We start from the raw sequence: 23297 nt of genomic DNA on the forward strand, positions 1-23297 counted from the left end.
CAGCATCATAGCTGCTTAGGAAAAAATTTAATATACAAGTATAGGTGAAGAGTTCACTCTTTCCTTCTCTGCATCACTGTGTTCCAGCAATTCTCCCGGGAGTTTGCTGTGCAGAATCAGCATGACAGTTAAAGCTGCAAAGCTGAGACTAATAAGAATAATGGTGACAATTTACTGAGTGCTTTCTGAGTGCCAGGCACCACACAGAATGCTGTCTGACACATATTATCACTTAAGAACCACAGAATCTCAATGTGTTGGTATTAATGTAATTTCCACTTAACATCCAGGCCGCACAGCCTTGGTTTGAAAAGAGCAGGAATTTGCCATTGATAGAGAATGAAATAGATCTGGAAGGTGAATTGGGGAGGGGGAGAAACATGAAGAGAAAGTAGGGTTGAGGAAAATATCTTAGGAATTGAGCATCTTCATGGCAAATTATACTTTACGAAGTCCTGCTGTTCATTTGAGATGGACCCACCTTTGGAATTTTATTGAAAGACGCTAGTAAACATTTAAATTGCTTTTTAATTATTGGTAAATAGTGAGTGGTGTCTCTTCTGGATGTCACTCTGGACAGGGACAGGCCTTACTTACAAGGGAGCAAGAGTTTAAAAAATTTTTGTTCCATAAACCTGTCTTTTGCTAATTGAATTTGCAGGGTTCCAGTCCCTGAACCTAAGAGCGTAGAGGAAACTCTCCAACAGCATAATTTATAGCCTTCACTTTTAGGCATCATCTCTTATTTTCTTTTCTCTATCTTTTTTTCTATTCCTCACTGTTATTTTACCTTCTCAATCATCCTGTGAGAGAGACACTGATATTGCAATCACAAAGAGAAGGATCCAGGGACCAGAGGTGAGGCCCCCCTGTTTCTGGTCACGCAGCTCCTAAGTGGGACAACTGGGATTTGAACTGTGGTCCCTCAGATACTAAAGCCTGGGTCCTTTTTCACCACATTTTACTATATTCCCCTGCCCATCAAAACCCCATCTTGGACTGCCACAAACAGGCCTGATGTTGAAAACAAACAGAATTGATTATTGCAAAGCATTTTGGTGGATGGAAGGAGTTAGAAATTCAGTCACACTCCCAGAAGAAGGGCTGCAAAGTGCTGTTGTGACCGATGAGCCAAGAATCTGCCCAAGAGTCTTGTGAAATAAATTCACAATATGTCCATGTTTTATAAGCAAAGCCCTGGAGCTGGGGATGTGAATGGTAAGCTTTAATTAACATCGTGTTACTTCCAATTAACCAGGATCACCAATCAACCACAGTTAGTTTTAGCTAGCCAAGGAAACCTGCTTTTCTCACTGCACTGTGCAGCCAAAGGAAAGATGCCTGATCAGGCAGAATAATTACAAGGCTCAGTGGAGAGATGAACACTCACACTGAAGTCCCATCTTGTTTGGGCAGCCACAGGGAAAGCCCCAGGTTCTCAGTACATGACCCTGGACCATCCTTCCAACCTTCAGGGTAAGCATCAGCTTCCTCCTCCTGAGGAGGACCCAGGGACTGGGGGATGTCAGAAAACTCGCCCAAGGTCCTTAAACAGGGGAGTGGCAGCCCAGAATTCACACTCAGGCAGTGGGCTCCAAGGCCTGGGAGACAACACTGAAAAGTGAGGTTCTGAGGCAGGATAGTAAGAAGCTAGGAAAATTCCTTGGCAATTGGAATGGGGAAACAGACAGAGAGCTGAACAAACTGGCCGAGCAATTTACAGCAGGTACAGAAGGTCACCTCCCTAGAGATAACACCTAAGCCTCAGTTGTATTTCAGCTTCAGGCCCAGAAAAGCAGCAACAACAGGTAGGTGACGCCAGGACCACCTGCAATGACCAATGACCCCCTGCCCTGGGGCTGACTAATCAGTGGAGACCAAGATCCTGAAAAGGCACAAGACCCTGGGAAAGCTGATGAATATTCTATTGAGACCTTCCCCTGGGACCTCCCTTAAAATCCCCACCTTTCAAAGCTCTTAGGACTGAGGACCCAGTCCTTTTCTTCCCCCACAGGCATGCATCTCCTAAACTCTAAGGGGCCCCATGAGACCTTCAACCAGGGGAGCAATGGGCAGCGGCAGCTCATCCCAGGCTAACCCCCTGATCCTATCTCCAAGTCCCCCTTCTCTGACTTCCAGTGAGCCAAAGCAGCCCACCTAGGCTCTCTCCTGTCTTGTCTTCTATCCTAGGCCCTTCCTTGTTTCACTGTCCCTGCTAATAAACGTCCTCTCAAAATCACCTGGACTCGTGGTATGCAATCTTTCCTGCACGAAGTCAAGGAGCCACAGGCTACCAGCTGGCCCAGGCAGACCCACTCAGGGCCAGGACCCCTTTTTGTTAATAGTTCTGCCTTTTCAAAAATAGTTAATGCAGAAAATGAGGTGAAAAATCTAATATTTGTTGACCATCTGATGTGCCAGGAATTTTCCATGTGGTCGCCCACTGGTCCTCGAAGCAAGCCTACTTAGTTGTGACTAACCTTAGTTTATAGTTTGAGGAAACTCAGGCTCAGACAAGTGCAGTCTCAGCCTAAATGCCATGTAGGTACTGGGAGACAGAAACACCCAGATTCCTTCCATTCATCTCTTTCAGCGTCCAGGTACCCAAAGCTTGGGCCCAATAGCAGATGCATTCTCAGCTGGCTCCATGCTTTGGGGAGGAGAGGAAGCCAAAGAGTTTTAAAGTACCGACAGTATGTGACTTACCTGTCTGCTGAGCAGGATAAATGACTTCAAAGAATTTCAGCAGCAGGAGAGATTAACAGCTCAGTCAGAGCTGTGAGGTTTATATGAGTTCTTAGTGAAAGATACAGAAGGGGGGTGGGGAAAGGCTTGATAACTTTACTTTAAATCCTGGGGGGAGGGGGGGAATAATAATCCTACCAAGAACTCAGGGCAGTGAAACTGGATCAGCTCCATGGGGTAAAATGCCCGGGCTATGGGCTGAATAAAATAGTGAGCAGAATGACAAAGCAGCGATTCAGGAATGGAAACTGCTTCTGGTGGTAATTACGTGTATTGAAGAGCAGGGCAGGATCACTAAGTGATGATTTCCCCTTCCCGTTGTGAAGGTCTGGGAGCCAGGCATCACCTGGCTCGGTGCAGGCCCTGTGTGTCCCTCTCGGCAGGCGCCCTGAGCTGGGCAGGCAAGCCTGGCCCCGCTGCCTTGTTTCATCACTCAAATGGGTTTACATTGTTAAATGGCCAAAAAAAAAAAAAAAATTAGGACCTTGCTTTGTGACACATAAAAATGATATGAAATTCACATTTCAATATCTACAAATAAAGTTTTATTGGAACTTTGTCACGCTCATTCATTTGCGTACTCTCCAAGGCTGTTTGTGCTGTCATGACTGAATTGAGTAGTTGTGACGGGGACCCTATGGCCCGCAAAGCCTGAGATATTGACTCTCTGGCCCTTTAGAGAAAAAGTTGGCCAGCCACTGGCCTAGAAGAACCTGCACAGTCAGATTCCTTCTGCTTGTACAGCCCAAGTTCAAGGTTGGTCTTTCTTGTCTGGGCTTCTGAAATTCTTGCTAACTTGTCACCTGCTACCACGCTTGGTCCCCTGAATGAATGTCCCTTATATCAGCCACAGAGATTTTTTTTAAATCAACTTTGTTAAGGTATAATTTATAGCCTATTAAATTCGTCCATTTTAAGTGGACAGTTCAATGACTTTTTTAATTTAACAAGTTGCATAACCATCACCAGAATCTAGTTTGAGAGTATTTTTGCTACCCAGTGAGATTCTTTGTGCCCATTTACAGTGAATCCTCCCTCCTTTCCCCAGCCCCAGGCGACCATCTACTTTTCATCTATAGATTTGTCAGTGACAATATTGCTCCTGAGTAATCTCCCTGCTTCTGTCCTTGCCTCTGTGGACGAAAAGGGGCCACATGCTAACCTGACAAGCTCAGTGGAGGCCTGTGTGACAGCCTTGCAAACTCAGACCTAAAGTAGCCATAAAGGATGGTCTGAAATTAAAACTTTTTAAAAAGTGGTTTATGTTGGGTAGTCATGTCCTAGGCCAGCATCTTCTCTGGCATAGGTCAATCTTTACCCTAACTGAGCCCGACTATTGTCTTTTTGCATCTACGATAACATGTCTTTGGAATGTCAAAGTAATTTTCCTTTTCCCGGACCTCTCAAAGCACGGGCACTGCTCTGCGGAGACCACAAGAAAGGGGACATCTGTAATACTTTCAACAATAAAGATAAATGTGAAAAAACCACCCTCATTGTTCCTAATTGTTGACTGTTAACTATCCTATAGCCGCCTATGTAAAAGAAGCATGTGTCTAGCATTTCACTTTTTATCTAATGCCAGGGGTTTCCTCCCTGTGCTCTCTCCCATCTCCCTAATCTATCACCAGTGGATTTCATGTAACCCACAGAGGCCTTCTCTTTGGATTGTGATGCCATTCTCTGGAGCATTATCTCAATCCATTGAAATTTTGCTTCCTCGCAATTGTCAACAGTTTGACTCAAATAAACTCACAAAAATTCTTCACAGGTTTGAAATTTTCTTACGCTGACACCCCCTTCGTTGCTCTCAATGCAGAAGCCAGAGAGCTTCCTTTTCGTACAAATCAGATCTTGTCGCCCCTCTACTCAAAGTCTTGCTGCAACTTCCCATCTGACACAGAGTAAAAATAAATGTCCTTATAATGGCCCACGAGGCCCCTCATGAGCTGACCCGTTACTTCTCTAAATTTCTCTCTTCCCCTCTTCTCCCTGCTCACTCCCCTGGCCTGAGGCTGGCCTGCCCAGGACCAGGGGAGAAACTGCTGGGCACATTTCCATATTTGATGTGGAGGCAGGATGCAAGGACAATTGGACTTTCCTCAGGGGAGACACCTTACACTTCGTCAGCGTGGGGAAGCCACTGGGTCCCAGGTCACCTGGATGCTCAAGCTCATTGTTGGAAAATGACATTATTAGGAACAATAACTGTCCCCAGGGGTATCTGCGCTGTGAATGGGCTGCTCCATTTGTGGAGATGGAAAGGGATTTTCTCAGGGATATAACTTCTAGGCTCTTTGTCTGTCATAAGGAGACTGGAGGCGGGTAAGTTTTGTTGGGGGGGGGGGGGATAAATGGTTGCAGAGTGGATGCTCTTCTCATAACTGCAAAGTCGTCCAGAGGCCTTTGCGATGACAGCTGTGAACCTTGGAGCTGGACCATGACCCTGTATCAGAGGAGCAGTCACGGACTCCGGCTCCTAGAGGCTACACGCACTGTTTTAACAATGAATCGTGCCCATGAGTATCAGGACTAGCCCGCCCAGCGCTGGCTAACTGTCCTTTGACACAGAGTGTGAATTGGGGGCCACCTGGTTGGGTTTTGTTTACCTTTGTAAATGTAGGGATTTCCAGTGGGCTCAGGTGCCAGATGCTCATGATTCCCACCCACCTGAGTTTACCTGCACTTGCACAGACAGGTCGCAGCACACCCCTGACAGCTCCCCACTCCACTGGCCATGCCTTTCTGCTTCTCTTCCTTGGGGCTTTGGCACCTTGGAGCTTGCTTGGCTGTCACAGAGGGAAACCTGGCAGAGTAAGGCATTTACAGCCCCAGAGACCACCCTCAAACTAAGGAGATCAGCAGTGAGCTGATGAGTGATTCCCACCCCAAGGTAGAACAATTCTTTGGTACATTTACATGGGTTCTTAGAGGGTTTCTGGTGGATTGAGCCCACTCTTTACTGGCTTTTCCCTCTCCCTGTCCCACTCTCCTTGCTACCTCAGTTGTATTTTCTCAGCTGTATTTTCCAAATAAACTGTCTGCACCCAACACCTTGTCTCTGCTGTTGTGGCAACCCTGGCATGTGGGCACAGGATAGTCAAAAGCTGTCACTCACTGTCTGCTGTGTGCTGGATCCTAAGTTCTCTACTCACATCAATCCAGAGAATGACCTTTCAAGGTAAGGAGAATTCTCCCCACTTTACAGATGATAAATTAAGGCACAAAAATGTTAAGGAACTCTCCGAGGTTCCCGACCCCAGCTCCCCCTTTCTCATGAGAAAATATCCCTTCCTGCTAAACCAATAACTGAGAGACAACCCAAAGTGAGCTTTACTGATGTCCTCCCCGCTGACTCGGTCTCTCCGAGTCGCCCTTTCTTCCTTCCTCCCACGTGGCGTGGGAGGGGAGCTTCTCCAAAGGAACTCCCATAGGCTCCGGGGCAGGAGGTCCTGGGTCTATCTGTGACTCTTCCACCTGTTAGTGTGTGACGTTGGGAGGTCTCTGTGTTTCCGGGCCTTGGTTTCCTCATGTAAAAAGTGGGAGTAGCAATGTATTGAAGCTGTAATAATTGGATAGAGTTTTATTAAACTCTGGATGTCCACAGCCTGCACAGTGGCTGTTTCCAAGGAAATGAGCGGCCCACACAGCACTCTTTGCGGCTCTGAGCTTTATATTGGATTGTTTTCTCCCTTTGGTTTTTACTCCATCGGTGATGTTTTCTTTCTGGTTTATTGTCTCCCTCTCAGCTGCTTCTTTTCTCACGTCTTATAAACATACTCAAGTTTCCCCCTTCAACCAATAACAAGCTGTCTTTTCTACTCTCTCCTTATCACCATCAAAGCAAATAACATTCTGCCACATAATCATTGAAATGTCTATTTATTAATAAGTGGTGCAGTATTTACTTGTTTTAAGAGAGAACATAAAAAATCAGGTAAGAATTATTTGCATAATATATATGGAAATCAACCTATTAAAGTTGTTCAAATATTGGACGGAGCCAGAATATAAAGTACACGTACAGTTTAAAAATCATAGGAAATGATATTATAAAGAGCACTAAAGGCCACTTGTGGAATGTTCCCGTGTAAGCCAGAACGTGAAGAAGCCTACTCGTAGCATGGAGACAGAGTCAGGGAGCAAGGCACCAGAATTCTATGCCGCAGGGGGTTAAAGAAAATACAGTCCAAATCGAACAGCGGATTCGTGTTTTCCATCACTGCTACGTGAGAAAGAGAAAGAAAGCATAAGAACAGCCATAGCCCGTCGGAAGCAACGTAGAGAGCATTTTTCTCATTAAAACAGGGAATGACTGACGAATCCGATGAAGCTGGCCCATCTTTCTACGGTGCTTTGCAAGACCGTGCAGAGCCGCCTCACGTCTCCAGCAGCAAAATCTCTGACGCTTGGCAGAAGGGCTCCACCCGCCTGGGAACTTGGCCTCCCACCTGGACTCAACCCTCCCAGGTGGAGGGGGCTGCTCTTCCCTCCCTTAGAAAAGTATTCAGAGGGGAAAGAAGGGCCCTGTTACCAGATCACGTCGGCTTCCACAGGGAACCCTGATCTTTTACCATCAGCAAAGAGAAACAGAGAGTGTTTTTGAAGACTCACCTGTTTCTACAGGTTTTCAAAGACCTGAAATAAAGGTTCAGCCTAGAGACAGAAGACCAGAGTCCAGAGGGACAGTTGACCTTATTTGGTTAAAGCAATGACAGGGGACCCTTAAAGACCAAGAACAAGGGGTGCTTATGGGGTTACCTACACCCATACCAAACTCCAAGAGCTAGTGGATTCCGACATGACCAGATAGATCATCAATGTGGCATTATTCTCTGCCACTGACAGCTGGATTGTGAAACCACCCAAAGGAACAGGCTGGGCCCCCTGAACAGCCAAGTGGAGCAGCCAACACGGGAATCACTCTTTTCTGTGACCATTTTACTGTAAAGCTGGCGGGGCGGAGGAGGGCAGAGCGTGGTGAAGGAGCACAGGGCAGGATCTGGGAGCGTTGCCCTTGACCTGGGAGACTTGGGTGGGGAGAGAATGAGCTTTGGAGGTACACGGCCTTTGGTTATGATCCCAGATCTGCTCTGATAATGAGTGACCTCTGGCAAGATATTTTCCCTCTCTGCTTCAGTTTCCTCATCTATAACGTGGAGACAATACGCCCCCCGCCCCCGTGGGGTTGCAATGAGGACGGCATGAAGTCAAGAGAGAACAGTTACATTGCAGGCAACTCATAGAGAGAGCTTAAGGTCAGTCTCTCTCCCCTTCCCTGGCCTCCGTCTTGTGCGTAGAAGAGAATGGAACACGGACAGAGAACATGCTCAGTTTTCATTCCTCTTAGGCATCAAACTTTCGGTCTCCTGACAAGTCCAAGAGGAATGACAAATATATTCCTAAGCACTGGGCTAGGCTTTTGATTGCTTAATTATAAGTCATACTCAGGTTGTTCATATCTAGTGTTCGTTTTAAACTATTTTCCCCTGAAACTTATTTTAACCCCAGAACAGTGCTATGTGGAAGCTAAGAAGAGTTAGGTGGAAGGCCGTGTTTAAAATTAGTGGGTCAAAAAAATAAAATGAAATTAGTGGGTCAATTATTGCTGTCCAAGAACTTGACCACTTTTTTACATCTTAGGAGCTTCTGGTCCAGTCTGATCCAGAAGAACTGAACTTCCTGCTACTGGAGTTAAGAAGGGCTGTGGGGGAGCTTGCCAGGTTCTGGCAAATCTGCCCCAAGAGGAAAGAGGTGGGAAGCAAGGTGGAAATCCACATTTGGGCCAACAGGGGCTTGTTTACTTCCTAATTTCCTTGTTACACAAATGTACCATGTCTTAAGTTGAATCCCATTTGCTTCTTTGCAGCTTTTGGTGAAGACCCTAGAGTACCTGGTTATGACCTGGCCAAAATGGGCATTCTCTGGGACAAAGCAGGAGGAATGGGGCTGGGCTCGGGGGAGACCCAGAGATCCCAGCACAAAGGACACCTTCAGGAGAACTGGCGACTTGGGGTCACATAAGAAATCGCATCCCATATCCTAAAATCAAACCCATAAATTTTTTTTTTTCCCAAGGAAAATCCTGTTATTGTCCCATAGATGAGGAGAGAAGCCAAGGCTCGATTCTGGAACTACATGAATCCAAGTGATGGGCCAAAGAGCTGAGCAGGCCCAGGGCACGGAAGGGACAAGGTAGAAGAGGCCAGAGGAGCGGAGGGAAGGGCAAGAAGGAAAACTGTCATCTTTCAAGCGTAAGACCATCAGTTATATCCCAGAGAAGTCCAGAGGAGGTCCCGGAAGATGTACCTGGGTTCGCTTCTGGAGCGGCCAGGAGGTTCTCCCCCATCCCCCAGGCCCGACAGCAGAGCTTTGTTCTCACTGTTGTTTTACTCTTAGCTTTCGATCTCCAACATCCAGACCAGGAGTTGGGAAATGTGGGTTCTCCGGTCATGCTGTCACCCCAGTCACTCATTCCTCACTTGGTGTGATTCTCTGAGCTCGAGCCTCTGCTTCTGGGCGGCCAAGGTCTCCTCTTGCTCTGAGCGTCTAAGAACCTGTGAATTTATACCTCCCTGCACCTATGCTAATAAAGCATAGCACTAACTGCAATTTTCCTACAGGGATGCTGAAGTTGAGGCTGTGAGAGGTCGGGAACAAATGCCCTGGGACGGTTTGAGCAAGGCGCAGGTTTCTTCGGCAAGCCCTCCTTCCTCTGCGGGCTGTGGCGTGACAGACACCGCGGCACGGTGGTCCTCCTGGTTGAAACCACGAGGCCCTTCACATTCAATTATTCCTGTTATTTGGCTTTGCCTCCTACCGATCTTCCTGGGACAGAATGGCACAATATGTGATATTGGATGTCCTATGGAACTGCCACAACCCAGCCTCTGGGACCCAACAGTCCTTTTCCCACTCTCCTCGTTTTAAAGGAAAAGGAAGCAGTTTTATTTGTAAAGATATTCTTATTTCAAAAGCGATTGCAAAAGAGCCTGACTTTGTCATGTAATAATTGGGCTTGTATCTCCACCACTCTTTTTACGAAAAACTGGTATAAATTTAGAGTTCATAATTAATACCAAGGACTGAGGCGGTGGAGGCCACACATGCTGTAAAAAGGCCCAGTGTATGGCCATCACTGTACTACGGGCTTACTATATAGAATGGCTCACTGAAAAACCAAAACAGGCCAGAAATACAAACCCTTTTAAATATCCTGAAACTCAAGTTTCATCCAGGTCATCTCTGTCTCTTTCTTACCTCTCTGACGTGTCATGACCGGTTTCCAAAACCACTAAATCTATGCAGACAGCCTGGTTCCCGGGCATGCTCTACCTGGGCATTGGTGAGGTGCCACCTGCTGCCTTGATTGGCTCAGTTTTGAACAGTGCAATATCAGTAAGACATGAAATTTGGGTTGATTTGGATACAAAAAAAGGACTTATAGTCCTTTAGAAAGTTCATCTTGAAATAAGCAAGCCTTAGAGGACAAGTAGGACATGGAGAATTTCCTAAGAATTCTCGGGGTCAAAGCCAAGAAAGTCCTTGTGGTTTTAGATGCCTTAGAAGCATGTTCATGGAAAACAAAAGGCCAGCTTCATGGCATCTTCTGGAGGAGGCCTGGCAAGTGCTTGGCAGCACTTTCCAAAGTGCAGTTGACTTCTTGGGGCACTGGGTAAGGTTCTCTTGCCCCAGAAGAATCTGATAAGCGGATGCCCACAGGCAGAGTCATACCTTCCTCTTGAACAGATGCTGTGCCCTGGCCTGTACCAGAAGCCTCTCCTGGTCAACAGGATGAAAGTAGCTCAGTGGCTTACCTGAACTCAGTCCTAGTAGAGATTTAGGGAGGAGAAAGCTAGAGTTTTTTCAAGAACCTTCCCAGGTACTCTAGAACCTTCTTCATGTACAGCTTATCTGGAGCCTTTAAGTCCAAAGCATTGAACCAAACTCAAAGCCCCCATTTAATCCACTCAGTCTTCTTCTCTGGGTTGATGGGGTCATTCCTGCTTTGATGCAGAATTTTTGCTCTCAGTTTCTTCCATGTTCAGTCTCCCAGTGATTTCAAGCTAAGAACCATTCCTGTTTGTTGTCTTCAGGGATAAAATCAGATGCTTGCAATTCTTTAGGTAGAACTCTGATATTTGAAGCCACCAAGTTCCTAGCTTTTTGATGATGGGAACTGTAGTTTTCTTAGTTCTGAATTTCAAGTGTATTGCCTAGTGCCTAACAGACGCCTGAATAAATCTTGTAAATGAATAAATAAATGTTTTTATTACACTGTCATCAAATTATGAGAATGGTATCAGAAAATTACGAGTAGATACTGTTACATTAGGATTTTCTACATGTAACTATTCTTTCAATTTACAGTGTCCAGGAACTGCCTTGCACAAAACAGGCAAGGCATAATACATACTTGTCAATTAGTTACCTAATCTTGAACTAAAGTATACCTTGGGGTTTTCTAGGTGCTTTTATGAAAACTAGAGCTTCATAATATCAATGTCATGTCTAGTAAGTCTGAGCTCTCAGTTCCCAGGAAAAGTACAGTTAGTGAATAGCACTTTCTCAATTTGGTGTTTGGTATTTTTTCTCTCCTGTGTTCTGGCTTTTGATAATCAGAACTCACACGTGATCTCAAACACTTTCTTCTCAGCCCAATGACACTTCCTTTCAACTAACATTTGGAAAGTAGATTTCTCTCATTCATTTTGATCCTGCTAAAACACGACCTCCTAATTCTCATATATCATATTGTGACACACAGAGACTGAATACGTATAATGAGGTCATAGTTTCCCTTGGGAAAGTCATCCCTAGTTTTTACAAAGGAATTAACTGGTCACTATTTCATGGGATTCTGCCCAAACTGAAATTTCCTGGGCAAGCTTCAGAACCACTGGTATATCTGAAGTAGTGTAATCTTCACATAATTAACCAATTCTGTTGGATTATTCCATCATACTGTTCTTTTGTCCGACAAAAAGATCCCTGCGAAAGCACACACTTTCTCCCCATAACTTATGTTCAACCCTAGACCTTGCACTTCTGCTTCCTCAGTGCCAGCCGTGTTGGTGATGTTGTCCAGGGGCAGGCAACGTGAGAAGGTTTGATTTGCTCTTCTGGAATATATGTCTTAAGAGTCTTATCATTTCTTCATTCGTGAAGAATGCATTTGGTCTTTGTCCACATTGATAATGACAACATGTGTGTTGGAGACATGGCAGTAAGGAACACAAACCCGATCCCTGCCATCCTGGCCTTGGGGTCCAGCGGGACGCTAGCCTGCCCACCTACGGTTTGGCAATAATACAAGCTTCATCCTTTGAAGGATATTAAAAGGCCCTAAGGCGCTCCTCTCACTCTGAGTGTGTGGTAGCTGTTGTTAGGTTGAGGATGAGAACATCTCACTCTTCCAGCTGAGAACTCCGCCGAATTCCTGAAAAATGCCTCTGTTTGGAAGATACTAAGACTGGTAGGTTCTGTAAGAATATTAAAAAATTAGGAAACATAATTGGTGCCTGTGTGAGTGTTGGGTTCATTCTTTTTCTTGTTTCAAAGAATCATATACATAAAGAAGAACATAGTAAAGCATTACACGGTAGGAGGCTCCTTCATTTCTGGTGAGAGATTCCAAGAAGGTTGGAATCAAGAATCATGCCTGAAGAAGGGGCACAGGGTTTCTTAGGACATCAGTTCCAATGGCACTTTCAGGCGCATCAAAGGGAGCAGAGAAGACCCAATGATCCATACACTTTGTCTTTCAGATTGCTGGAAGGTCAAATGGCAAACCATAGGGGAGGGGTTTCCTGTCTGATGTGTGGGATCGTTCTTATGCATTTCCCACCTCAGACTTCAAGGTCAACACCCATCCATTCACAGCACTCTCCATAGAAGATGCCATTTCTACCTGTCACAATGCCTGCCCTTGGCCAGGGACCCCAGGCTTTGTTTGTAAATTCTTAAAGTCAGGGACCAACCCTTCATTATCACTGTGTTCTAACCCTTTCGTACAGGACCTGTTGATAGAAACCAAATCGTGAGGAGATAGGTCCTCTCTCCAACAGGATGTAAGATCACTGCATTAAGTAATGATGACATCGTCGGTCCGATATCTGCCATGGCTCTGATGGCTCTTGACAAGACTGTGAGGGAGGACATCAGTGGCATGTACATGTAGACATATGTTTACCCATTTCAGTCATCTTGACGGTCACCATGGCAACCACCCACAACCAGTGCTTAGATGTGTGAAAAGGGCGAGACAATAATACTGCAGATAGTCATTTAGCTAATTCAACCCAAACCTAATAGAGACCTTTTCCATCAAAGTGTCTCACAGAGGAGCAGCATCTCACAAGAGGCCATAGCTTCTTAAGCTTCTTAAGCTTGAGCTTAAAGGTGATAGTTATACAGGTTAGCAGTGTTCTGCAGGCTGTGTGCTGACACCTCAGCTGTTTCATGGTTACAAGGGGTTTAAAAAATCTGGAGGAGTGAAACTGGATGGTTCTGGAAATTTTGCCTATTTGTATATTAATAAACGTGTGGCTTGCTTGTATTTTTTTTTCTGGATCCCCAAAACAAAGCATCAGTAAGCATATTTTGCAAATAAAAGCAGACACCACCTTCCCCCTAAGTAAACTGTGTGGTAAGTGCTTTCCACACAATGTAGAGTACAGTGTCTTGGCACAATTTCTGGATCCCACTGCGTGGAGGGCAGAGTGGTGCGGTCAGAGGAGCCCAGGAAATGGAGCAAGTCAGCTGACTGGGCTCTGAGTCCTAGCTCTCCAGGGAACAATGGAATGGCCCCGGGCATGTCACTTTACCTGAGCCAGGGTTTCTCAGTTTTACAAAGAGGGATGTGGACCAGACAATCCCTGTGCCCTTCAGCTCCAGTTTCCATCTGAGATGGATGTTTTGTGTAAGTATCATGGGGGGATGTGAGTTGGAACCTCATTTTGAAGGCACTGAACTTCATTGCTGTGCAGAGGGGCACCCCACTTCTGATCCACTTCACAATCTTTGGACATAGGAATTGGGAACTTTTCAAATTCGTGTGTATATGTCTTCTCCCTGCCAATTCATAACTCATTTGAAATGCTACATTGGGACTACCACCATTTTTTACAGATAAGGAAACTGAGGCATGGCTCTAGACAATGGGAGATCAAGTGAGGTCCTTTTGAGAGCTTTTAGAAGGTTTTGGCCTAATAAAATAAGTTTTAAGATTCTTGGTTTTGGAGATGAAGGAATCTCTCGCTCCTTTCCTGACATTTTAGCTCAGGAGGCAACCTCATGTGTTTCTGTTGAGAACACCATCAGCTTGCTTTGTAAAACAGTTGATCAATCACGGGCATGTTTTACAGAAAGGGGTGGTGATTTGAGAAATAACTTAAACTACTTTCCTGCTTACCAAACCCAAACCCAAACCAGCCAACAAAACAGACAAATGAAGGGCTCATTGGTGATTTCTCCCTGCACTGGTCTGATCGTGAGTAAAAGTAAGAACGGCAGGTAAGCGTGTACCCGAGAAGGGGCTAGCAGTACCACTTATATAGTGCAACGGCATGCAGACCATGCTTAAAAGGAAGCGGCTTCACGGTGGTGACATGGGGGACAGGCCATGAGCAGCCCCTGCCTGGGTGGGGCCATCACGCACATGCAGGCGTTGGATGCGGCCACTGGTGATCTGGTGGGTAAGTGTCGCTGTGAGAGCAAGTGAGCTATACAGAGTCTGTCAACATTACAAGGAGTCAGCCCACGACCCCTTTTAAATGGGTTTGCTGGGAGGGGTCCATATCGAATCAGAAATCCCGTCCCCTGTGGATGACAGAGGCATGGAGCCACTGGGTGTGAAGGGGTCTGTGTCCGTGTCTGTCTCACCCTCGGCGAGGTATCGCTTCTCCCTCATCCAGCTCGAGCCCCCGCTCGGGCCAAACACGTCGTCTCTGTCTTGGGAGATGCTGAAGCCACTTGGAGACCGTTCCAGCTCCTCGTGGTCCACGGACATCAGGGACAGGGGCGTGTCGCTGTCCCGCGTGAAGCTGCGTCTCTGCCGGGGGGAGACCCTGTCCGAGCAGGGGCCGTGCGGGTCGGCCGGGGACTGGCGGCTCAGCCGGGAGTCGAGAAGCGTCAGGATGGGCAGGACGGTGGGCCGCTCCACATGCGCCGCCGCGGAGGAAGGAAGGGCCGCCTGGCCCCTTCCAGGGCCGGGTCCCCCTCGGGGCAGGCTCACTGGGTCGTGGGCAGAGAACCTGCAGGGGCCGACTTTGTCCATGGGCACCTGGTGGAAGCTGTAGGAGGCATCGGGGGCGCCTGTCTCAGAATAGTTGCAAATGATGCTTCTCAAGTCAGGATCCCTGCTGTCCCCTCTCCGCTCCACCTCGGCCGGTGAGGCCCCCTTGGTGGGGTCGTAGTCGGTGACGTGCACCTGCAGCCTCTCCATGTGTTGCATGTGCATATCCACCAGGAAATCCAGCTTCCTCCCCATGTCGTGGACCTGGAAAGACAGGAAGGGGATCACTGCTTTCTCGGGGGCGGGGGCTGGTCAACAGTCGGGAGAAACGACGACAGAATTTACTTTCCAGAAAGGAAGAGGGTTCCTGCGGGTCCCAACACTGACAGGGAATTGTTCCGTGCCTCCTACTTCCAAGCCCTGCACATGTATTAGTGCGAATCTAGAAACAACCTAGGCGCCCGAAGCAAAGGCTGGAAGCATCACAGGCCTCTCTGTTCCCCTGGGAGGGGAAGGGGCCGTGCTGCGGGCTGTGTGGGCGACGGAGCGGGAGTCCTTGATCTACAAACGCTCCCTTAGACAGAAGCATGTGGACTGTTAGTGCGTGTGGCTCTTACAAGGTGATGGAAGCCCCAAAGATGCGGGCAGTGGTGAGCGAGGATTGAGCTTCGCAGGACTGGAGACCCTGCCTAGGGGACCTGGGGGCCAGTGGCAACTACAGAGATAAGCTGTGTCTGCTCCTACCTACCAAACTGGGAATTTGTTTCATCTTTGTGAGTGCATTTGCAAGTGTGTGCATGTGTGGGCACGGATGTGTGCGTGTGAGGGGGCCAGTGGCAACTACAGAGATAAGCTGTGTCTGCTCCTACCTACCAAACTAGGAATTTGTTTCATCTTTGTGAGTGCATTTGCAAGTGTGTGCATGTGTGGGCACGGATGTGTGTGTGCGAGACCTTCTCTCCCGGACTCGTCATACTGACCAGCAAGATGTCATCCACTCTAACAGATGAGGGTACAAAGTAAGGGTTAGGCAGTGGCTGAGATGGCATCCAAGCCTTAATAGTAGCTAATGCTTCTGAGGCAGTTAGCATCTGGCTCTGCTTTATGCTCTTTAAAGGTTTTACCTCACTTAATCTTTCAAGGCAACCCTATGAAGTGAATACTATTATTATCTCTATTTTGCAGGCAAGGAAACAGAGGCACTAACAGATGAAGTAACTTGTCAAGAGTCACCGAGCTGGTAAATGGAAGAGCTGAGACTTTTAAAAAATATATATTACAATTTAAAAATTAAAAATGATATTCTTGATAGGCCACAAAAGAAGAACCACTGAACTTTTCTCTCGCCTCTCCTACACAGATCCAGTTTTAGTTAAGAATAAAATAAAAGGATGGACAGGGATCCTGATGGAAATCGACAGTGCCATTTATTTCGGGTGCAGTTAGCCACACTAGGCTAAAGGATTCAGGGAGTATACTATTGACTATATTCCCTCTGGGATACTTTACATCCCCATGACTATAGTCAATAATATTCTAATAACTGGGCGTGGTGCTGGATGGGTGTGGGATTTATTGAGATGATCACGTTTTAAGTTATGTAATGTCTGGTCACTCAGATGTATAAAAAAAATCCAGTTGCAAAGGTAAATTATCCTGAAACAAAAGAAGGAATTACTAGCTGAGAACCTGGCTCGTCTAGAAAGAAGATACAGGTGTGATGATCCTGTGACCAGGACCCACATTTTCTAGGACTGCCCCTATTTCAAATATACTATTCTGTTAGCCTCATACTCTCAAAATGCCCCAGAAATTCCAATATTTTCATACCCTCAAATCCTGGTAGATATTGGCCCTAATTTTTTGGCCACTGAAAATATGGTCATGCAATAGGAGATGGGGAAAATAAAATTACTGTAGGCCCCCATGAAAATAAATAAAGCAAGGATCCAGGGACTGGGGGAGGGGAATGAATATTTCTTAAGGGAATAGCACAGAGCACATGAGAATAGCTACCATCTGCTGAGTGCTTTCTGTAGGCCAGCTACTACTCTAGGTAATTTACAGGTATCAACTCATTTTCACAGCAACCTTATGAAGTATTAAAATTGCCATTTTACAGATGAGGATACTGAGTCTCAGGACAGTTCATTAACGTGCACGTTATCACCCAGCCAGTAAGTGCAGAATCGAGATTGAATTTCCACATCCTTTTTGGAATGGTAGATACTCACATATATTATTGACCTATTGGGGAAAAATGACATCTGGAAATAAATGTTATATGCTGGTGCTTTGGTGAGGGAAAGGGAAGACCTACCTGTCTCTCGACTTTCACAAACTTCCCCATCATGCTTTGGTCTTCCATTTCTGAAGTGGATGCCCTGGCTACATACGGTTCATTCCTAGGAGAGAGCCAACAGTCCTATAAGATCATACATCTAATTTTCTTTGCAAGGTCATTTCAGCTCGTGGGCCATAGTCCCCAGAGCCATTGTTCCCATGCTCGTCCTTCCGCAGTCTGGAAGAGGCCACTCAATTCCAGAGGAATAAGTGAGCCAAAAAGGGGGACAAAGCACCTAACTGTGCCAAGTGTTTGACTCCTTGAAACGACCTTCCTTGGGCTTCAGTCTCAGGCTGCTGGCTGGGAGCTCCCACCTGAGTGCGTGTGGTGGGGTGTGGGGAGGGGTGGTCTACCCTCTGAAATTCTAAACGGGTGGGGGGGGTCAATATTTCATCTGTTCCATGTTATTAAGAGTGGAAACATGCTTAATGTAGAAAATATGGGGGAGATACTGCTGGTGGGGTGGGAGTGGGTGTGTGCTGTGGTTGCCCTCTGGGGGGCACAGGAAACATCTGTTCAATGCCTGCTAGTTTCCATGCTCTCATGTTCTGTGTAGAAGAGCACTTTTGGGGGAGCCAAGCTTGTGCTCAAAACCACTCATGTGAACCACTTTCTAGGTGGCTGATTTTCCCTCCCAGGCTACTGGCCCTTGCTAAGTCCCTGGTCTGCCCTCAGGTGAGCGGTCTTCAATCGTGCTCCATCAGCCCACCCGTGTTTTTCTTACCCTGCACAGGGTTTTAAAACAGTTAAGCCATCTCAAAAATGGGGGTTTCACATAAAATCTGCATAATCAGCTTTTCTTGAAAAATAGGCTATCTGGAAACAGAGGCTCTTCATTCCTAAAATTAGCAACAACAGAACAGAGTGACAGCTACCTCCTTTGGGTGGGGCACGTGCCCTCTGGATCCCCACAGTCCACCACTTCCTGTCCTACCCCCAGGACTGATGCTGAAGATCGGAGGCCTTTATCCTCATGGTTACACTCTTGCTTTCTTTATATTAAAGAGCCTTGATGATACAAGGTGCATAAAGTTTCTTACGCCTTCCCCCCTCTCTCATTTATGTTATCTGCCTTGATAACATTTGGGAACACGGATGTGTAAATTCAATAAACATAGTAGCCAAGACACGGAAACAACCGGAGTGTCCTGCAGTGGATTCGATAAAGATGTGGCTCATGTACACGAGGGAATGCCACTCAGCCACAAGAAAGGATGACATCCTGCCACTTGTGACAACGTGTGTCTTGAGAGTATCACACTAAGTGAAATAAGTCAGACAGGAAAGGACAAGAACCATATGATTTCACTCCTGTGTGGGACATAAAACAGAAAGTAACAAATGAACAAACCAAGAAACAAACTCATGGGCACAGACAACATTGGCGGTTCCCAGAGGGGGAGGGGGCGGACGCAGAGGGTAAAGGGTCCCATTTGCCGTGATGGAGACTAGCCTTGGGGCGGTGAGCACACAGTGCAATGTAGATGCTGTGCGGTAGAACTGCACGCTTAAACCGCAAACCAGTGCCACCCCAATGCATTAATAAAGAAGCAGCGTAAATTCGGGCAGCGGACTCTCTAAAGGATGCTCCTTGTTCATCAGGACCTCTAGGAGGGGAATTTTCAAAATGCTGGGTGCAGAGCTGCTCTGCTGAGGGCAGAGCTCTACCAGTCACAGTGTTGGGGGGCCCTGGCACCCGGATTCCTTCTCCTGCTTTGCTCAGCAATGAAAATCAATCGCTCAGTCGTGGGGCCTATGCAGGAAAAGCCAGAGCAGCTGACCAGGAGTGCCCTGGGCTCTGCTACTATGAAGTATTCTTTTGGCTCCAATAAAACCCATAAATGTCCTCTTATTTTATAAAAAAGAAACCATTCTTTTCATCTTTACATGACCATAACACCTGTGTCATCCACATGGTCTGGGTAGGGAGGGGAGGTAAGTCTTTGGCACAGAAACCTTTCAAATGGCCACAAATCAGAATAGGCTTCCAACTCTTCCCTTCTGTTTTATTTGGGGGACGGGCGACCTCACCCAACCATAAAGCAGCCACTGAGATGGGGCTGGGGCCCCCACAACCCGCCTGTCAAGGCCCGAGACGCACCTGGGAGACTGCTGGGGCGGGTAAGTGAACGCTGCCCCTTTCTGAGGCTTCTTATGTTTTGGAGTAGATGGTGGTCCGGGGGTGAAAATCATATCTATTCTGGAAGAGAGCACACAGTGAAGGAGATAAAATGACATAGAACTTCACATGTACAGAGAGGAAAGCAATGCATTCCCATCCCCCTTTAGTCAGGTACGGGTTGGAATATAGACTTAAAGAAAAAAGAGAGAGGGAGAGGGGGAGAGAGAGACAAAGGCAGAGAGAAAGAAAGAGAGGATTTATCATCTCAATATATTATCTTTTCTCTGGTCAGTTGTGCCGAGGGCATCTCCCCATCCCAGGGGAGGGGGAGGCAGCCAAACCACGGACATGGGGTGACAGTGGCATCTCCTTCTTTCTCATAGGACATGTCATGTGAGCTGCAAGCCTAGCTGGTCTTCCAGTTCATTCATTCCTCCCCAAAACATCTGGTTAGGCAGCTTCACCTGCTAGACCCTCGGCTCTGTTCTTAGCTCTTCAGATCTCTGAGGCTCGGCAGGCGTCTCTGGCCATCAGAGCCTTGAATCTGACACTAGCTCCATACTCCTTTGTTTCATGAGGCACCAGCTCCCCATCTGTGCAGTCCCAAACACAAGAGACAAATGTCCCCACCGAGCTGCAGAGGGTGAGGGAGCAGCCCTGAAGGCCCAGGACCACTGAGACCACGAGCCCAGAAGTAACCGTGGCTCACTCGGTCGGTGCGAACCCAGCTGTTCCCCCACTGACACCACCGTGCACTGGATCGCCCTTCCCTTCTCTCTGGCCCACTCTGATGTCAGTGCAGCTGGGGACATGCCATTAGTCATCCAGGCAGTCAGCTGTCAAAACACATTTGTCAGAAAAAGATAAAAAACGAGGACACCGTAAAGGTCTACTCTACATTAAGAAGGGCCCGTGTCTTAGAGTCCAGCATGTCCCGGGCGTCAGGCTCCTCTGGTCACTCAGAGAGCCCTATTTGCATAAGTAACAGCTTGCTAGGCTCAGAGCTTGTTCACACAGCCATTTGTTAAGCAGGCACTGAGTACCAACTGTGTGGCTGCCACTATGCTAGGCGGTCACAGCTGGTATTCCAGCTCCAGATAAAGCAAGGTCACAAATAAGCATTCCTCCCACCCAACAGCATCGCTAACTCCGGACTCACTGAATGTGACCGTCCTAGGAACTCTGTAGGACACCTCAGTGGGGAAACATTATTCAGATGAGGAGACCGAGGTCCAGAGAGGACCTGACTCCTGTGGACATGAGTCAGAGAATGAACTTCAAATAGGACTTTGGTTTCCTGATGTCAGTTTTATGACTCTTGACAGCATATTTTCCTTTATTTTTTAAAATGGTTTTCCTTTTAAAAAAAGATATTACAATTCATTAAAGATTCAGTAAATCTAAGAAGTAGAAAAAAATCACACATGGACTCATCTAGCATACGGCCACTGTAATCCTTTGAGGGCAGTTCTGTTCCTTTTCTCTAGGTCCCCTAATGGGAGAGTGCGCGTGCTGTGTGCATTTCTGAGTAAATGTATGTATGTGTTTTTGTGATCATATTGTACATATATATTTGTTAATTTCCTCACAAGATCTTCACAGAGTATCTATATCTATATCATCTATATCTATATCTATATCTATATCTATCTATATCATCTATATCTATATCATCTATATCTACCTATATCATATATAAAAATATAATTATATGTAAATATAAATATTATTTATATATACAAATATGTGTTTATATATAAATGTATACATTGATATATAAATATAATCATACATATGCATATGCACACATATAAGTGTGTATATATATGTCTGACTGTATTATTAGTAATATTATGGATATATTCACAGATTGTTAATTTTTTCACTTCATTATATGTATTTTGCAAATGTCATCTGATGGCTACGTAACTTGATAGTTATTTTATAACTGAGGAGGTGCGACTGTGAGAGAGAACAGGAGCTTTGTAACGAGTTGAAACTGGCTTGAACTTTCCAGCTCTGCCACCTACTAGCTGGGAACTTGGGTAAGTCCTTTGTCCTCGGAGTTCTGGTTTTCTCATTGGTAAAATGGCACCTGTAATTCACTACCTTACCAGCTACCTTACCGGGTTATAAGGGATTAGACACACACAGGCAGAGCCCCCAGGTGGTCAACAAAAATGGTGGCTATTAGTTGGTGGCTGATGCTGTGTCCATATTTTTGCTATTATAAGTAACACCTGATGAACATTGTTTCAATATGGTGCAAAATTTATATTTAGAATTAGCCAGCTGGACTCGGTTTAGATGATTCCAATTTTGTTGGCAGCATCCAAAGCCTCCCCATCAGGGGCCACTCAGACATATGCTTTCTCGCCATGAGGCCGCATCAGGGTGTTGACCTTGGCCATATCAATGTCACGGGCTTCCTCCCAGCCTATATGATTTGGAGCTGGCTGGCTCTGACATCCACAACATTTGATGGACATGCATTTTTTTCAATTTCTCCCTGCACTTTGGATTATTTCAGAAGGCTTTCACCCTCCACTCTAAGGTTCACCAGGCTTTGGTTCCTCAGTGGTCAGGAGAGCACAGTCCGTCCTGATGTGACTGTTACCTGGTCTGAAGGTACTTGATCCTGGAGAGCATGTCGAGATGCCCTGCGGAATACTGCTCAATCACATCCTTCACGTCGTAAGGCCTCAAAGTCTCCTTGAATTTCTTTTTATAGAGACGGAATTGTAAAATTCTGTAAGGTGAAGTAGAGACATTTGTGCATCATTGTAGAAATGGAAGGAAACTATAATTCAAGACCAGCAAACTCAGGGGCGGTGGGGTAATAGAGAACCAGAGAAAAGGGCTTGATGGGGAGAAGGTCCAGTTCCCGGGCCTGGCTCCAGCCTTTCAAACCACACAGAACAGGCGGGTTAGAACCCCTCGTCATTTGCATAGTAAGAAAATCATAGTAACACTAAAAGCTAACATTTCCTGAGTACTCATTACAGACACTGAGCTCAGTGTTTCATGAACAATCAGCTAATAGATGAATTTGTGGACGGTGAGGCCATGGTCCAGAGAGCTTCAGCATCTTCCCAGGGCCATTTGCTAATAATGTCAGACTTTCCTCAAACCCTGGTTTATGTGCTGACAAGACCCGTGTCATGCCGCTTGCTATCTATTTGGGGACAAGCTGACATCTTTCTTCCTGAATCATCTCTTTAATTCTTTGGCTTGTAAGCTCCTAAAAAAGAGAAACTAGTTTCTGTTCCCCAAGTTTTCTCAGGCTCTTAGTAAAGAGGGAACACCCAGAACTCACAGATCCCAAACCCTCACCTCCATCTTCCCAGAAACCAATAAAGTCACCCCAGGTGGCTAATGCTCCTGGCTAATGCACACTGAGGCCAACTCCTACTGAGACGGGTCAACTAAAACCCCTAATCCCAGTCAGCGATAGGAAACAGTGCCAACCTGAGCCCTCCCATCTAGTACTCGCACAGGCCTTTTTATGGTGCATTCGAAACACGATTTGGGCATATTGATTAAACCATCCAATTGACTTGCCATCCTTTCCAACCCTGTGTCATTTTATAACCCTGCCCTTTGCACAACTCCATTTAAGGTAGGTGTTGGCAAACTATGGCTGGAAGGCCAGACCTGGCCCACTGCCTGTCGTTGAAAGTGAAGTTATATTGGACACAGCCACAGCCATTCATTTATGTACTGTCCATGGCGTTACAGAGTCAGAGTTGAATGCATGCAGCAGTGACCTACGAACCACAAAGCCTAAAATATTTACTATCTGGCTCTTTACAGAAAAAGTTTGCCCACCTTGAACTAAGACATCAATGAAA

General features: G+C 46.3%; 1 protein-coding gene across 1 annotated transcript in view; it reads right to left on the reverse strand.

The window, feature by feature from the left end:
* Positions 1-14515: 14515 nt before the first annotated feature.
* The window catches only part of KCNQ3 (potassium voltage-gated channel subfamily Q member 3), a 199477-nt gene continuing 190695 nt past the window's right edge, over positions 14516-23297 (reverse strand). The window contains exons 12-15 of the mRNA XM_087825206.1: positions 22064-22195; positions 19426-19524; positions 17301-17385; positions 14516-15244 (exon numbers count right to left, since the gene is read on the reverse strand). Of these exons, the coding sequence (XP_087681332.1) occupies positions 14516-15244; positions 17301-17385; positions 19426-19524; positions 22064-22195 (1045 nt within the window). The remainder of the gene's footprint in view (positions 15245-17300; positions 17386-19425; positions 19525-22063; positions 22196-23297) is intronic.

This window comes from Miniopterus natalensis, chromosome 16, assembly GCF_054644295.1.
Source record: "Miniopterus natalensis isolate mMinNat1 chromosome 16, mMinNat1.hap1, whole genome shotgun sequence".
Lineage (NCBI taxonomy): Eukaryota > Metazoa > Chordata > Mammalia > Chiroptera > Miniopteridae > Miniopterus > Miniopterus natalensis.